An 18,563-nucleotide genomic window follows, 5' to 3' on the forward strand; every position below is an offset into this window, starting at 1 on the left:
TAACAGTGATATAAAGAGAATGAAATTGTTTGGAGGCTGTATGTGTAAAGGCATTTGCTGTAAATATTGTAAGGTTTTTGAGTGAAATGAATAGCAATGAGTTCCTGTATCTTTCCTATAACACTTGTTCACATAGTTCTTAACATCTAGACACATTTTCCTAATGCAACTCATGGCATGCTCACAAGGGTAACCTGTTAGTTGAAATTTTCTACAGGAGCACTCATGTAAGTTTAAGTCCACAACAAACTTGGCTCTATTACCCTGACTGCTAGACACTTCATACTTGTCCCTACCAGCATATATGGCCAACCACTCCCCACCCTTATCAAACTCTCTTTCAATTTTCTTGTTTATTTTTGGCAAAATTTTTCCGGCATATGTAACTATACTTTGTCTGTTATCAGACCACCTATTCATTAGATAAACCCTAATATCTTCTAGCATAGACACAATGGGTTTCTCTCTAGCCTCTACAATAACAGAGTTAAAACACTCACACATGTTGTTAACAAGTGTATCAACTCTAGGAAAATAATTAAACCTGGACTTGCTCCAATACTTGGTAAGGATCTCCATGAGATGATTATAAGATCCTTGATCAACCTGCTGAATCTCCTTCATCCTCCTCTCCCAGTCCTGGACATATGTTGCCTTTGCAGCCTTCCACATCATCATCTTTAGCTGAACACCTGGGAACCTTTTTATGAAGTTGCTATATAAGTGCCTGACACAAAACCTGTGGTCTATGCCAGGCAGCAACTCATCAAAGGTTGGGATCAATCCCTTTGAAGCAGAATTTAAAAACATCACCAGTCAATAACAGCACAACATGAATTAAAGACATAATTAATTATACAAGTTTAGGTTGAGAGTTACCTTTTGTTGGTCGCTCATGAATGTACACCATCTGATCTTATCAACTCCCAAATCATCACACAGATTCAACAAAAATATCTCCACGAGTCTTTCGTCTCTGCTTCAACAACAGCATAGGCAATTGGCAGAATCTGATCATTGGGTCCCATCCAATGGATGTTAGAAGTTGACCCCCATATGGAGTCTTGATGAAGCATCCATCAAGGCCGATCATGGGTCTGCACACCATGAAACTCCGTTTACAAGCATCCAAGCAGATATAGATCCTTTGAAATCGTGGTCTCATGTCCGTACCAGGAGTTGGTGTCTCTAGCTCAAATTCAGGAGGTCTCTCCACTTGTATCTGAACAGTGGAACCCGGATTAGACCTCAGTAATTCTGCAGCATAGTCATGAATCCTCCTATATTGCTCTCCATAGGTACCATTAATTTCATCCAGGGATTGCTGCTTCACTCTGGCAGCTTTGGTCATTGTGAGATCCACATTCTACTTGCTATGAGCCTTCTTTATCAAACTTCTCAACTTGATTTTCGGATTTTCACAGATCTTCTTCATAAAAGCCTTACTTAGCCACTGAGGACTCATTATACCAATCTTGGTTGCCTTAGAGCATGTGTGTTTTTGGTAACAGCTGGTCAGTTGCCATGTATCCTCTCTCTTCATCTTATGGCAGTAAGCAAACCACTTGCAACCTTCTTTGCAAACAGCTTTGCACCTATGGTTATCACACTTTGAGAACCATATTCCTCTGCCACTGTGCACAGCATAGCTCGTTACACATTTCTTAAAAGCATTTCTATCTACGTACATTGTCCCAACCTCCCATTTATACTCCTTCATATTCTTCAAACTCTTATACAATGGGTACCTCCTTAACAAGGGATCCCCTTCATCATCACTTACAGGGACATCCCACAACCCCTCACTCTCATACCCATCATCCTCATCCCTTAATCCAGCAGCCACCACTTGCTCCTTACCCTTATTAACACTGCCACTGTGCTCTCCTTGTTCTCTCTCAGTTGGAACACTCTGTTTCGGCCTTTGGGGATCTTTTGTAGTTGTGACTTCAATATCATACAAACCCCCATCACCATTCCGATCATCATCGTTGTTATCAAATGCAACCTCCAGATCAGTATCTCCAGAGCTATTTTCACTCCATTGTTCATCACTGTCCCCCCTCATCATCATTTCCTGGCCGATAGTCATCATCCTTAGATTCATCATCACCTGAAAAATCTGACCTCTCTGACCTCTCTTCATCACCATCCTCCAGCACATCATTCTGGGCTTTTGTCACCACCTTGGGCTTCTTACCCACCTTGGCCTGAGCAAGTGATTGGGCCTTGTACAACACAATTGGACCAGGCCCAATAGTGTCTGCAGTGGGTGCAACAGCCTTACCACCATCTATGTTTTCAACTTCCTCAATAGTGCAGCCTTTCCTAGTAGTAGCAGCATCTTTGTGAACAACAAAAAGCTCCACTATGTTGTCCCTCATTCCAATTCTAGCCATGTCCATGGCATCCTTGTCTGTGTGAAGCATCCTCAACCCTACATCTGTTTCATCTTTCAGAGACTTATACCACATTGCAGCGATGTTCTCTACCACATATCCCTGTTCGAGCACTATCTCCATAGCCTCGAACCTACTCCACCTATCTTCATCACAGTAGTCCACTATCGAAGTCTCACCCCCACATAGTGTAAAGGTTCACCATCAAACCCAAACTTTCTCCCATGGTGTATCTTGACACTAAAATAACTCATTTTTCGAACAATCTATTACACAAACACAATACACTTCATAAAATTCTCACATTGACCAACAACAACAGAAATGCATAAATAAAATTACTAGGGCAAAATAAAAACTTCCAAAATAGAACAAGAAACGAATATGAAACTATAAAACAAAACAATCACACATCAACATACATCATTACATATCAACACGCATTAAGATGAAAACCAAATGGGTTCAGAAGATTTGATAACGGAATACCTGATACGATCTTCGTCCGGAAAGCAAGGGTTTCAAACTCACTACTGTTGTGGACCTTTAACGTTACTGAATGACAATGTCACTTCTCTGGCTGCGAATCGCAAGCCTTCAGTGACGAGCGATAGGGTTTGTGGCTTTTCCTTTGCGTTTCGTGCTTCACAAGAAGAAGAAGAAGAAGAGTCAGGGTAAGCAGCATGCGTTATGTCCAAAGGCGGGAAGGCTTACACGTCTATTAACCACTATCACCTCTCCCTTGCCACGTCGGACACGGCGTCAATAATTTGACACCCACTTAACGGAAGGACTTGATTGATGCAAATCAAAAATTTTTTGGATTTAAATAGAACAGTTTAAACGTTGGGGACTAAAATAGAATTCACCCCAAACGTAGGGGACCAAAATAATAGTTTACCCAAAGAATAATTTTAAGGAAAAGAATAAATTGGATATTTCACACCAGACACGTCGTAGAAACAATATTTAAAATTATTTAGTATAATATAACCTTCATAATTTTATTTACACAATACTCGTAATTACATATTTATTGTATATAAAATTACATAATTATTTTAATAATAATTAATAAATATTAAATAAGATAATTTTAAAATATTTAAAATAAATTTTTATTATCTCTCAAATATTATTACATGTTAAATTAAGAGAGTTATGTAAAGTATCGCTTAGAGGAGGTGGTTGTACTTGCTTCTTAATTTTATGAATGATTTGATTCCTGTCACTGGAGAATTGGGTAGGTTCAAAGCACTAGCTTTGCGCCTTTGCCCGAAGACAAAAGGCCAATCACTATGGGATTAGCCGCCTCTTGAAAGAAAAGTATGTATGAATGATTTTACATGAACTCACCCTCATTCATTGAACGTAGAACTGTCTGCTTAGGACTGTTAATTTTATCTGCATTCGCGAGGGACATGTAGGCGCATGCGTCATGTTGAGTGTGAAGTCATAAAGTAGATTTAGAACTTGCTTGTATCTATATAAAGAACCCAGGTGCATGGGACTCATAGTGGATTATCGTAACTCAGAGAGGGAATTGATAAGCATAGCAAGCAACAAATCAGCTAAGAACAGGTTCAAGAATGAGCAGCAGCGCCGGCAAGTTGGTGTGTGTTACCGGTGCTTCCGGTTACATCGCTACTTGGATAGTCAAGTTTCTTCTTAATCGCGGTTACACTGTCAAGGCCACTGTCCGTGACACAAGTACGTACCACCAGTCCACCACTACTTTTTATTTTATCTTCTTATTATTTTTCTCTTCAAAATGTGTTTCTCTTAAAAACACGCAGGTGATCCCAGAAAGGTGGAGCACTTAACTAATCTTGAGGGCGCCAAGGAGAGACTGCAGCTGTTCAAGGCGAATCTTCTAGAAGAAGGTTCTTTCGACTCTGTTGTTCAAGGCTGCGATGGTGTCTTTCATACTGCATCTCCCTTTTATAATGATGTCAAGGATCCACAGGTTAGGGCTCCTTCCATTATTGTGCATTTCCATCTTTTTTGTGTCTTCTCTTGTTTTCATGACATTGAATTTCTATTTTGTGTTTCTTCAGACTGAATTATTGGATCCGGCGCTGAAGGGAACCATAAATGTTCTTCAATCATGTGCGAAATCGCCGTCTGTGAAGCGTGTGGTTTTAACTTCTTCAACGGCTGCAGTTACACATAATGGAAGGCCTCGGACTCCTGATGTTGTACTTGATGAGAGCTGGTTTTCCGATCCAGATTTCTGCAGGAAGTCAAAGGTATGTGCTCTGTCTCCAAAGCACTTGGGAGCTTCAAATTTGTTATCATATGATGCCTATTAGGCCCAAATTAGTAGAACTGAAATTAGGTGCGATAGATAATGACACCAACAAAATTTTATCCTACTGTGAGCTTTTTCCAAAAAATCTTTTTTTAAGTAAAATATTTTTAAAAAATATAAAAAAATATGTTTGGATATCTTACATAAAAATATTTTTTTATTTAATAATTGAAAAATACTATGGTTATTAAAATTTATTATTTTTTATCATCATTTAGTCAAAAACTCAATTTTTTTAGTGTAATTCCTTTAGTTTAATAATCCAACAACATATTTTATCCCATATTTTTAAATATTGATGACTAAGTAATCACTAAAAATAATAATTTTGATGATCCTCTATCATTTCTCTTAATAATTATGTTTAGATACAATAATATAAAAAAATTTATTTATTTATTTATTATATTAAAAATATTTTAAGTAAAAAATATTATTTAAAATATAAATAGTAGTTTTAAATTTTTTTTTTAATATTTTTATTTTTACTATTAAAATTTTATTAAACACACTTAGAAAATAATTTTTTTTTAACAATTTAATAACACCCAAATAAATTCTAAATACATTATTGCAACTTGCCACATGTTTTAGATCATTTACACTTCTCTCTCTCTTACCGGAGTCGTCTTAGGTCTCTTTCAACCCATAGTGATTGGTTTAACCTCAATCCCCTCCTTCATTATTATGTCATTTTTGTATGACCACTTGGCCACACTAAGCTGTAGTTCATAGCTGGTGGTAATGCAATAAACTTATAATTTTAAAGATACTTTTTTGGTCAGACACTCCTCTACTTTGATCAGCCCATTTGAATCTTATGGATTAAATCATTTTTTATTCCTTCATTGTCTTGAATAATACAACCGAGATATTTAAATCTCTCGACCTAGGATGAAAAATAGCATAAATAGTTTAATAATTATAATTGCTCGTTGGGTGAAAAGTGATGAATTGTTTGAATTTAGTTTCTTTGAGTCGGGTATTACTTTTGATGGAAGTCCTGTATTATGTGATTCAACTTCTGAATCCAACAAAATTCTTTAAAACAATTTAGCTAGATCTTTTGGTTTTTACTTCTTCTTCCCTTGAAAAGCTTGCATATATCCATTATTTAGGTGAGGAAGGATTGATATTATCCCTCAAATGCTCTGCATTTGCCTGGCTAACTGCAATAAGTCAAGATTTCACAATACTCTATTTTGTTGTTAACCTTCTCTTGAACATTGTCTTTCCACCACCATTATTATTTGCTGTAAGGGTCAAATCATTTTAATTCAACAAGAACTAATGATTGCTAACCTATCCTGAGGACCACTCTATGTTTGGTGTTGAGTTCTCTCTTGGTGTAGCTTTGAAAATCCTTGTTACTCTTCCTATTGAATTTTGTGCTTACTAAAACAAATAAATTATGCCAGCTTGAAGCTAAGTTTCATATGCCATAAGGTTTTGAATTCATGCACACTTATTATCCTCGTTGGCACCAAACGAAAAATTATAAGATTATCTCAAACCACTAATCTAATAGGAAGTACTACATTTAGTTGGGCCTTAATAAATTTATTGCGAAGGAATAGGGATCATTAACTTTTGGCAGATTGGGTTTGACTTAAGATAGGTTTTGTGAGAGGAAGGAGTTTCTTTAACACCTGTTAAAACTTCTACACCTTTTCAAGTTTTATTCATAATATTAAGTTATTAACCACCCCAATTTCTTGCTCTAATTTTAATGATGTACCTATATATTGAGGTGTTTTGTTCTCTAACCTTCAATGAACCCTTGTGGTTTGTCAAAGGCATGCAATATTGATTCTTCATCTAGTTATACTGTCAATTTATTCAAATTCAAAATTTTCCTATCCTAAACTGGGTTAAAAGAAAATGGTTGTTCCACGAAAACTGAATCTTGGATAGTGTAACAAATTGTAAATAGGAGAATTATGTAATGAAGAAATATGTTAGAGAAGGAAAGACACAATAATGACGAACATCTACCATCGAAAGTTCTTCCCAAAATGTGAGCCATCACCTACCAACAAGAAAATCAAAGACTACTAAGGTTTTATTTATTTTGTGTTTTGACTGGATTTTGAGTCATATGAATAAACCCAATCCCTTATAAATTTGAGACTCTGCCCCAGCAATTTTAGTGCATAGATGATCCAGTGGCTTTATAATCTGCTTTCATTGTTTTTTGGTACTAGACTACTAGTATTATTTAGAAACAGCTTGGAGTTTCAATCTTGTATGCACTCATATTAACTGTTTTCTCATATCAATGGGCTTAAAGCAACAGGGATCTATTGGTAGGTATGATATATTTCCACTGTTATTGCAACTTGAGGTTTGTGGTTTGGCATAACCTTTGATGGGAAACCCTTTCCTTACCCTATACTTTTTGTGTCCAGACAATGTAATACCTATTTGTGTATGATATGCTATAGAAGCTCAATTTGCTTGACATTTTGCATTTTCCCTTTCTTTTTCTGGCTTACACATACCGATTTCTATTTATGTTTTTAGATGTGGTATGTGCTTTCAAAGACATTGGCTGAAGATGCTGCCTGAAAATTTGCAAAAGAAAACAACCTTGATATCGTCACTATTAACCCAGCAATGGTTATTGGGCCTCTTTTGCAACCAATACTTAACACAAGTGCTACTTTAGTTTTGGATATAGTTAATGGTATTTTAAAAATTCTATTATCTGCAATGCTTCATCTGTATTAAATGAGTTTGATACCTCTGTACCTCACCCATGTAATACATTCTATTCCTGTTCCAGTTTGCTTATCCAAATCTTACTATTAATCAGAGTACTAAAAATTCTTTTACTTGCTCTCTTGACATTTCATTGATTTTCTTCAATGTGTCGTTGATTGTATATTTAGTTATTTTTTAAATGTTAGTTGCTCCTATGTGGTTCAAATATATTTGTGTTTCTATTGACAAGACTTCTCCGTGAGCTTAATAGAGGAAAAACTTTCACCTCCTTGATACAGGTGCACAAACATTTCCAAATGCTACTTTTGGATGGGTCAATGTGAAAGATGTTGCAAATGCTCATATCCAGGCTTATGAAATTCCTTCAGCTACTGGGAGATATTGTTTGGTAGAGAGAGTAGTACATTATTCGGAGCTTGTAAACATTTTACGTGATTTATACCCAACATTACCCCTTCCAGAGAAGTAAGTTTACTTATTGGATTACCTTCAAGAATACATACAAATCCATGTTTGCTGAATCAATTTCTTTTGATGCTTTCATTGTGTGTTTGAAAACTCAAAACTTCTTAAAAGATTCTTCATTGATTTCAATATAGTGTTTATTTATTGTCTATCAAAAATTTAATTCGAAAGTTCTAAAAATTCTGGCACAAAAGTTTTAGAACTAGACAACTGGCACTTGTGGTTCTTATAGTGATAATTTAATTGAATAACTCAGTTCAAGTGACCTCAAATGGGTCTTTGTATTTCCAAAATAAGGAGATAAGCTTGCAAAATTGAAATAGTGCTAGATTTAGATGAAGTTAGTTGTCAAGCATGGGCATAAGAAATGTTGTAATGTTAGTTATGATATAGCAATGCACAATATTTTGTTCTTTTTACTTACATGAGGCAATAGAATATTATCATAGCTTTACTTAGTTTGTATGTTTGTTAATATTGTTTCAAAGTTAAATTCAAAATCTATAGGTTATGTAATTTCTGACATTACTGTTAGTCATTTAGCATGCAGAGTCTCAACTTTCAATAGTTGGTATCTCTAATCCCTTAGTTATTTCCTTTTCTTATCGTGTTTTTTATTATGCAAGCTAAAGGATCTGCATCTCACTTCACTTTTTCCTTAAAAAGAGACTTTACTAACTAGTTATATTTAAAAGAATTTGCTAATTTGTAGACTATTCGTACAAAATTCATTCATTCATTCGTTACATGTTCTTGAGACAACTTTCCATGTGTAGGTCATCCGAATTTGACTTTCAAGGTTGAAATTCGTTGGTGAATAGTCACTCTAACATAGTGTCCTAGATGATGTTTTTGTCCACTTGTTCCACATTTACAAAATTGAAACAATTCTAATTTTTCTTGAGTAGATTTTTCTAATATCGTTTTCACTTTTCACCTTGTCATCGTTGTTATCAGGCCTGCGGATGATAAACCGTCAGTGCCAACATATCAAGTTTCGAAAGAAAAGGCAAAGAGCTTGGGACTTGAATTTATTCCTTTGGAAATGAGCCTCAAGGAGACTATTGAAAGCTTGAAAGAAAAGAAATTCACCAACTTTTAATACATCGTATATTAGTAGAGGTAATGTTTAGTTGTGTACTTTAATTTTATTGCTCATGAGTCATGACACAATGAATGTATGTCAAATAAGACTTGGAAGTTGGATGAAATAGTACTCATACTGCAGGTTGCAGACAATGGAATAAAAGTTTGGAAGGGATGTTAGATATGAGTCTATGTTATCATGTTGATGCTCACGATAACTGCCTTTGCATATAATAGGATTGTGTCCTGTTTTTATTAATATATACGTTTTTTTTTTCTCTATGGTTGGTTAAAAAGACTAAACTCTTTTAGAGGCATAAAGCATGTTTTATAATCATTGGGAAAGGGCTTTTTTTTCAAACAAAAATCTCTTTTTTCAAGAGTAAATTATTATTTCTATCCACGAAAGTTGAAAACACTGATACATCTACTCATAGAAGAAGGAAATTACCATTTGTACTCATGAAACATGGGTTCTGCTTTTCTCCATCATCATAATCAACGACTCAAGCAATTCGCTCGACTTGCCTTGCAAGACGATCAAATTTCGGTTCGTGATCAGCCATCATAGGATTCAGAATTGCGGTCATTTGCTGGGTCAATAGATTGACCAGATCATGATGACTTTCTTCTACATGTTGCCAAAATGCTACTATTGAATTATAAGCATTCGATGTAGAGCCCACATTATAATCTCGAGAAAACTTGGATTGTTGTTGTGGATTTTGACCATTGTTTACTCTATTTATGCTCCCAAATCGGATCGGAGGAACAAAACCACTCACTGGCGGAGTATAACCAGGAGGAACGCCATAAGGAGGCCAACCAGCAGTTACTTGGGGCTGAATCGGTAGTGGATTACCACGTGGACGAGTATTACGTCCGTTATTTTCAGCTTGCACATTTGTAACTGCCACACTTTCACTGATAACCACCCCTTCCGAACATGAAGTAACGTCTGAAGGTTGTACAATTACTGGTGCACTATCATTAGTGGACGAACCATCATTCACATTCGATACTTCATCAGCCATGTGGAGAATTCTTCCACTTCTTAATTGCATACACTAAGTGACACCAAAATCATTTGACACACTTCAAATTAAAACTGTCCCACCGGGCGTGCCAATTTGTTTTGTTGATTTTTAGCAAATCGATGATGGTTCGATTCTAATGGTTTGGGAGCGAAACCAACTCCTCTTTTTTGCGAGTATCAGCTTTCTAGAAGTGCATCAAAGATCTTTGAATTAGACAAGATTTGAAAACAAGGCTGAAAAGACAATAAAGGTAAAAGGTTTTGAAGATAAAATCGACTAAAATTGAAATGTTTTGCATTGAATTTAAATAAAGTAATAAAATGCCTTCGATTAGATCAAAGGACTTTGAATTCGAAAATAACAATGCAGAAATATAAATTGGACAGGAATGTTAAATGTTTCTTGAAATATAAACTTGCAAGAAAAATAAACTTTGCAGAAAATATAAATGAAAAATGAAAACAAGTGGAAAGAACCCTACAGAAATTTGACTCAAAGCAGACTCAAAAAGTTGCTGGGATGTGAGTGTGTGTGAGTAATTTCTGAAATGAAGTTTCAACCCTTATGACTTCGAGTCTTCTAGTATTTATAGCCATTTTCTTAACCGATCAATTTGAAGTGGCACTCCCACGTGTGCGAAAACGTGGGTAACTGTTCCCACTCTTTTATCCGATCATATGACGGTTGCAGAATAACCTTCGATTTCAAAGATCTTCCATCGAGCTCTTACTCAATGTCCCCAAATACGTCTCTTTCCACACCAACTTCTTTTCCGAAAGCTTACTTAATAATTCGAACAACTTTCTCCTTCGAATTCAATTATTTTTTACCATCAAGAATTAAATTGATAATTGATCTGGCTAAGTTATAGAATTACTAGATTAATAGTTCAATGTTTGCCGAATCATTTGATTCGGTAATAATTAAATACATATGTACAATTAAGATAAAATTAAAATCTAAATAATAATAATATAAATTTAACTTTGATAGTTGATACATTATATTTAATTATATAATACTATATTAGCAAAAATAATTATTTTTTATATTGACAACATAAATAATTATTTAAAAGAATAAATGTGATTAGATAATTATGTAAAATATTTTATATTATTAATATATCAAATTTAAGTTATAAAAATAAATAAATATAATATTATTATGGAAGAATAAAAATAATATTTTGTATTATTTAAATTTCATTGCTTTAATATATATATATATATATATATATATATATATATATATATATATATATATTAGTAATTACTATGATGGATGCATTGGTAACAAAAACTAATGTGAATGTTTTCTGAAGGCCCCAGATTCGACCTTTCTTTGGGTAAATTTTTTGGATTAATTAAAAAAGTTGCCTCCTGTGGTGATCCAGTGCACATGCACCATGGAAGCGCTGAAGACGTTGATCCGTCGGGTCAATATATAGATCCGGTTCAATTCAGTTTGACCGCTTAACCTGGACCAATTCAGAATTTGATTTACCGGATTTTTGGTCTGATAGTTCTCTTTTCTTTGCCTTCTCTTGTCAGTGTCCTTTCCTTTGTTTATCTGTAACTTGGCCAGCCAATGACTGAATGAGACAAGAACACTGGAAGATAAAAGAACAGTAGAATACTTTTAAGGGAAAGGGTGAATTGGATATTTCACACGAGGCATGTGTCATCTGTCATGTTAAAAATAGTCATATTATGTTAAAGTATCTTAGAGGAGGTAGATGTAATTTCCTCTTACATTTATGAAAGATGGATTCCTGTTCCTATTTTCGAAAAATCTATATGAATGATTTTACATGAACTCACCCTTATTCATTGAATGTAGAACTGTAACAAGTGCTTAGGACTGTTAATGGCTATCTGCATTCGTGAGAGACATGTAAGCGCGTGCGTCATGTTTAATTGTGAAGTCATACAGTAGATTTAGAACTCGTATCTATATAAAGAACCCAAGTGACTGCAGTATGCAACTCATAAAGAGCAAACAACAAAGTAGCGAAGAGAATTTTGAAGAATGAGCAGCAGCGTCGGCAAGGTGGTGTGTGTTACCGGAGCTTCAGGTTACATTGCTTCATGGATCGTCAAGTTTCTTCTTAATCGCGGTTACACTGTCAGGGCCACCGTTCGTGACACAAGTCTGTTACTCTTACTCTACCATCAATTCTTTTTATTTATTTATGTATTTTATCTCTTTAAATGTGTTTCTCTTAAAAACATGCAGATGATCCGAGAAAGGTAGAGCACTTAACTAAGCTTGAGGGCGCCAAAGAGAGACTACAGCTGTTCAAGGCGAATCTTCTAGAAGAAGGTTCGTTCGATTCTGCAGTTCAAGGTTGTGATGGTGTCTTTCATACTGCATCTCCCTTTTATCATGATGTCAACGATCCACAGGTTCGGTTCGATTCGTTCTGTTATACATTTCATTTGTGTCTTTTATTCTTATCTCCTCTTCATGACGTTACGTTTCTTTTTGTTTCTTCAGGCTGAGTTTTTGGATCCAGCAATTAACGGAACCCTCAATGTTCTTCAAGCATGTGTGAAATCGCAGTCGGTGAAGCGCGTCGTTTTGACCTCTTCAATGGCTGCTGTTACATTTAATGGAAGGCCTCTGACTCCTGAGGTAGTAGTTGATGAGACCTGGTTTTCCGATCCAGAACTCTGTAAGGAGTCGAAGGTATGTGCCATGTCCCCAAAATTGTTATCATATTAATTAGGCCAAATTAGTAGAAGTAGTGGAATTAGTTTCATGTGTTGTTGACTTGATTTTGTTTCATATGAATAAGCTCAATTCCTTGTAAATTTGAGACTCTGCAGCGCAATTTGATTTCCCATTTTCCCTTTCTTTTTCTGGCTTACACATACCATTTTCTATTTGTGTTTTCAGTCATGGTACTGGTATGTGCTTTCAAAGACATTGGCTGAAGATGCTGCCTGGAAATTTGCAAAAGAAAACAACATCCACTTGGTTACTATTAACCCAGCAATGGTGATTGGACCTCTTTTGCAACCAGTTCTTAACACAAGTGCTGCTGGAGTTTTGAATGTGGTTAATGGTAATTTTAAAATTCTGTTTCCTGCATATGGAAATGAAAATTGAAATACTAAAGGAGGGAAATAAAAGTACAATATATATTGTGTGAATTTAACCGAAATATTTGTTGACTTCGTTGACAATATGTTCTCTCTATGATTATCCAATTGATTGAATTAGATGCATAGCAACTAGAAGTTGCAGAGTAAGACAACAAAGATTGAGAAAATAAGAATATCCATGTATTTGAGTTGTTTATTTCTTTCGTTACTTTATGGTCGAGTTGTCTTTGTGTGACCTCAAATTAGGCCGGGTACATTATACGTTAGGTGTGACCCTTTCCCGAACCCTGTGTTAAAGTGAGATGCTTGTACACCGGGTTGCCTTTTGTGAATATTAGTTGTTCGTGTGATTCAGTTATTTTTGGTTTTCCAATTGATAAGACCTTTCCATGTGCTGAATAGAAGAAAATCATTAACATCCTTGATGCAGGTGCACAAACATTTCCAAATGCTACTTTTGGATGGGTCAGTGTGAAAGATGTTGCAAATGCTCATATCCAGGCTTATGAAATTCCTTCAGCTAGTGGGAGATATTGCATGGTAGAGAGAGTAGAACATTTCTCAGGGATTGTGAAACTTTTACGTGATTTATACCCAACATTATCCCTTCCAGAGGAGTAAGTTTAATTATTTGATTACCTTCAAGAATGCTTATAATCCCTGTTTTCTGAATTAATTGCTATTGATACTTTCATTGTTCGTTTGAAAACTCAAATCTACTTAAAGGATTCATCATTGATTTCAATATAGTGTTTATTTACTGTCAATTCAAAATGCAATTGGAAAAGTCTAGAAAATCTGGTGTGGAAGTTTCAGAAGAGAAAAACTAGTACAACTCTTGATTCTTGTAGTGATAATTTAACTGAATATCTCAGTCCAAATGAAGAGCTGTGTTCTAAAGGGCCTTTGTATTTCCGAATAAAGGATTAATTTGGAAATTAAAATGTTGCTGGATTTAGGTTTTATGAACTTTGTATGTGAGAATAATGAAGTTAGTTGTCAAGCATGGGCATAAGAATAGCTGTAATATTAGTAGGATAGCTCGTATAAATTTCATTCTTATCAGATCTATTCTATCTGTAAGTTCTGATATGGTAATGAACATGTACTTTTTAGTTGTTTACTTGTAGCTGTTTTCTTTTTCTTGTCTGGGGTGTAGCAGTCTCTTGCTTTAATTCAACATTGCTTCAAATTTAAATTTAAAATTTGTAGGTCATGTGATTTATGATATTACTTTTAGTCATTCAGCGTGCAGAATCTCAACTCTCAATGGTGGTGTTATAACTCTAATCTCTAAGCATTCAGTTATTTTCTTTTCTTAGCATGTTCTTTATTATGCAAGCTGAAGAATCTGTATCTCGCTTCTCTTTTTTCTTGAAAAACACACCTTAGTAACTAATTTATATTTAAAAGAATTTCCTAATTTGTATACTATTCATACAAAACTCCTTAATTGATTACATATATGTTTTATAATCCCGCTACGTTATCAACAGCATTTCTATCAATTTCTGCCAATTCTTATTTATAATTGTGTTTAATAGAAGTGTCTTTGTGAATGTATCTAATAAAAATGTTTTTTTTATGTCTTTGTTTAATAGAAGTGTCAGATATATTTTCTGGATGTGTCTCTTTATATATGTGTTTAAAATATAATAATTAATTATTGTTGGTAATAAATTGACAGATAATAGGTTGGTACCTATATTTTTCCTATATTTTATATGATATTTTTGTCCACTTCTATTGTTGTACATTCACAAAATTTAAATCCTAATTTTTCTTGTGTTGATTTTTCATATACCATTTTAACATTATCATCATTGTCATCAGGCCTGCCGATGATAAGCCGTATGTGCCAACATATCAAGTTTCGAAAGAAAAGGCAAAAAGCTTGGGACTTGAATTTATTCCTTTGGAAGTGAGCCTCAAGGAGACTGTGAAAAGCTTGAAAGAAAAGAAATTCACCAACTTTTAATTCATAGTATTAGTAGAGGAGAAAATATTTAGTTGTTTACTTGGATGTTCTTACTCATGACACAGAGTGAATGTACTGCCGAGTCAGATTGGAGGAAATAATACTCGTACTGCAAGTTGCAGATAATGGAATAAAAGTTTGGAAGGGATGTTGATGTGTCCGACAAGTTGATGCTCACATTAACTCCCTTTGGATATATATAATAGAACTGTATCTTTTTCTTGTTAATATATATATATATATAGGGACGGATCTACTCTTATGAGTGTGGGGCAAGTGCCCCACTATAATTTGAAATTTTATTGAGTAATATATAATAATAATATTTATTTGCCCCTACTAAATTATTAAATTTGACCCTATAATAATTTTTTATTCAACTTTCGATACTTGATAGTCAATTTGAATATTTCATATTAGATGTTCATTATAATGATCAATTTTTAAATTTAAATAATATTGGTGTTCTTTCTTAGAAATCGACTCGAAAAAATATTATCTATCTATTTGTGTTTCTTCTTTTGAAATTAGCTTTAGTTTTTTATAACTACACTAATTGAACGAACTTTTTCTACTATAAATATCATTAAGAGCTAACTGTATGAAAGTTGAATTTTAAATAATTGTTCAACAACATATATAAAAAAAAGACATTTTGATTATATTGTCAAGGTTTTAAAATATGAAATATAAAATATTAAATTTTAAATTATGTGTTATTATTTAAATTACTACTTTAGTATTTTAATTTGTAATTAGATATTTTAAAACCTAATCATATTTTACAATAACAAAATACGATTATAACAACAATTATGCTACGTATACATAAAATAATTATTTGTATAAAATAAATTTTAAAATACAAATTTTGAAATACAAAATACACATTATAAATAAGTTAAATAATATATGTATTTATACACAAATTTATAGTAGATAATTTAATACCTAATTTTTTATATAAACTTAATATTTTTATTATAAAAATTATTATCATGTTATATATATTTTGTCTCCACTATCAAAATTTTTTAAATCCGTCATTTTATATATATATATATATATATATATATATATATATATATATATATATATATATATATGCAAAATCCCGTATTTCTTTTAGAAAATTTTATAATTGTTTTATTAGAAAAAAATTCTTTATCCAGATAAGATGACAGTTAGAATGTCAATCTTCAAATTTCGAAAATATAGCACAAAAATTCATTTATTTACATTAGATTTTTGAGAGACTCATTCAAGAATCTCTTTAGAATTTTAGATACACTCAAATGACTTATTTTTTATAATAAAAAAATATATTCTTATTATAAGAATCGTAGCTGGAATTAAGATCTTATTCAAATAAAAGATATTAAATATCTCGTGGAAAATTTTTAAAAAATTATGCAAGGACATATATATACGTGGTTGGTTAAAAAACAGATTAAATTCTCTTAGAGCATGTTTTATAATCATTGAGAGAAGGATTTTTTTTTTCCAAAAAAAATATATATATTTTTTTATAAAAAATAATGGGTAATAGTTAAAAATATATTATTTCTAAAACTGATAATTTTAATTTAAAAAATAAATTATGAGGAAAGAAATATTTTAAAACTTACCATTTGTAAATACCTTTTTTTTTTTTGTGGTTGGTTAAAAATGACTAAACTCTTTTAAAGTATGTGTTCTGAAGGTTACCTAAAACTGGATTGTTTTTGGGTTTGAACGTGAGATCTAAATTTCTTTTTTTGTTGGTGTTGAGGTGCCGCAATCTAAGTTCTTCGTGAGAAGATGAGGAACGGTATTTGCAAGGGATTTCAATGTTTAAATTAGTAATGGTTTTAAGCAGATTTTTAGTAGATTGAGTCTTGAATATATCGAGGGTGTCAGTGCATTTACAATAAAATTAGTAACTACTTTTTAGAATAGTTCCACCTTTTATAATGAATAATCGTTCCTTTTTGTTAAGAAAGTTGTTCTAGATTATTAGAAGATATCTTATGAGTCAAATATTTATTTAGATAAGTAGAATTAGATTGGACTTTATTCATTTTAGACTTAACTAAATTGTAAACAGTGCATGAATAACGTTTTATAATTATTGAAAAAAAGATTTTTTTTTACCAAAAAATAATGGGTAAAAGTTGAAACTTGAAAATAAATTATTACTGAAATTGATAATTTTATTTTAAAAAATAAATTATAAGTAAAAGTAATATTTTAAAACTTATCATTTAAAATACTGAACGGACAAGTAATTTTTATAACTAAATCCAGCTAAATATCTCAAAACATGTTTTCTATTTATCTTATTCATACAAATAACTTTTAACTTCGTCTACTCATCTTTTTGTTCCTTCTCCTGCTTCTTTTATATCTTTTTCTTTCGCCAATTTCAATTCTTCTTTGCTTCATTTTCTTATTTTCCTGTTTTCTTTTCTTCTTCTCAATTTTTCTTCCTTTCTTTCTCCTACATCTTCAATTTTTCCATTCTTCTTTTATATTCTCTCTCTTTTTTTTTTGTTTATTTCATTGTAAATTGTAAAAAATTTTATGAAAAAGAAAGAGCAAAATGCATAAAAAAATATAAAAATTATTTATACAATACACTGAAATTTTTTTATAAGAAATATAAAACCTTTTTTAAAAGTAAATATAACTTTTTGAAAAAAAAAGTTTTATCACAAAAACACAGAAAATTTTTAAGATAAATACAACTTTTTAAAGAAAATTAAGTAAAAAATTAAAAATTTACTAACGATAAACATATAAATTTTACGACGATAAACGCAGAAAATTTTTTTTATAGGTAAACATAAATTTTTGAAGATAAAACAAAGAAAAAACACAGAAATATATTGATAAATTAAAAAATATACAAAATTAAAGATGATAATAACCACAGAAATTTTTTTACGGTAAACACAGCCTTTTTGAATAGAAACATAAGAAGAAACCAAAAATTTGCAAAGGAAAAAGATAAAAAAATTTACAATAAACACATAAATTTTTTATGAATAAAACACAAATTGTCACTACTAAAAAACTAGTTATTACAGACGGATATTTCCGACGGATTTTATCCCACGGAAATACAGAAGAAATTTCAGAGGGATTTTTTGTCGGAAAACCAAAAAAATGAATTAACATAAATTACAGACAGAAAAAAAAATCCGTCGATAATTCCGTCGGAAAAATTAATTTTTTTTCCGTGAGAAATGGTTACAGACGGAAAATCCGTCTGTAATTAAATAGACAAAACGGTGCGTTTTGTCAAATTATTACAGACGGAAAATCCGGTCAACAGTTGTTGTCTTCCCAAACTATGTCTTGCCGGTAATATGTATGCGACTAGTTATATTTGTATTTATCATTGAAAATTCATAGATAGGCACAGATTTAACAACTTATGCTTAGAGACACTCACAAAACGTGGCGGGATTC

General features: G+C 32.6%; 1 protein-coding gene and 1 pseudogene across 1 annotated transcript; both read left to right on the forward strand.

The window, feature by feature from the left end:
• The first annotated feature begins 3,600 nt into the window (after window positions 1-3,600).
• LOC112738337 (cinnamoyl-CoA reductase CAD2-like) lies at window positions 3,601-9,169 on the forward strand (annotated as a pseudogene).
• A 2,396-nt stretch (window positions 9,170-11,565) lies between these two features.
• LOC112738338 (cinnamoyl-CoA reductase CAD2) lies at window positions 11,566-15,454 on the forward strand. Its single transcript, XM_025788735.2, has 6 exons — window positions 11,566-12,174; window positions 12,261-12,430; window positions 12,522-12,713; window positions 12,924-13,092; window positions 13,563-13,749; window positions 14,966-15,454. Exons 1-6 carry the CDS (start codon window positions 12,054-12,056, stop codon window positions 15,108-15,110), a joined length of 984 nt encoding a protein of 327 aa, XP_025644520.1. The 5' UTR covers window positions 11,566-12,053; the 3' UTR covers window positions 15,111-15,454.
• Window positions 15,455-18,563: the final 3,109 nt, after the last annotated feature.

Source organism: Arachis hypogaea, chromosome 13 (genome assembly GCF_003086295.3).
Source record: "Arachis hypogaea cultivar Tifrunner chromosome 13, arahy.Tifrunner.gnm2.J5K5, whole genome shotgun sequence".
In the NCBI taxonomy this organism is placed as follows: Eukaryota; Viridiplantae; Streptophyta; class Magnoliopsida; order Fabales; family Fabaceae; genus Arachis; species Arachis hypogaea.

Bases quoted from the DNA above. Each gene is read 5' to 3' on its own strand.
- LOC112738338 (XM_025788735.2), top strand. From the start codon at position 12,054: ATGAGCAGCAGCGTCGGCAAGGTGGTGTGTGTTACCGGAGCTTCAGGT. The intron at 12,714-12,923 runs GTATGTGCCATG...TTGTGTTTTCAG, and splicing joins AACTCTGTAAGGAGTCGAAG to TCATGGTACTGGTATGTGCT. The intron at 13,750-14,965 runs GTAAGTTTAATT...CATTGTCATCAG, and splicing joins ACATTATCCCTTCCAGAGGA to GCCTGCCGATGATAAGCCGT.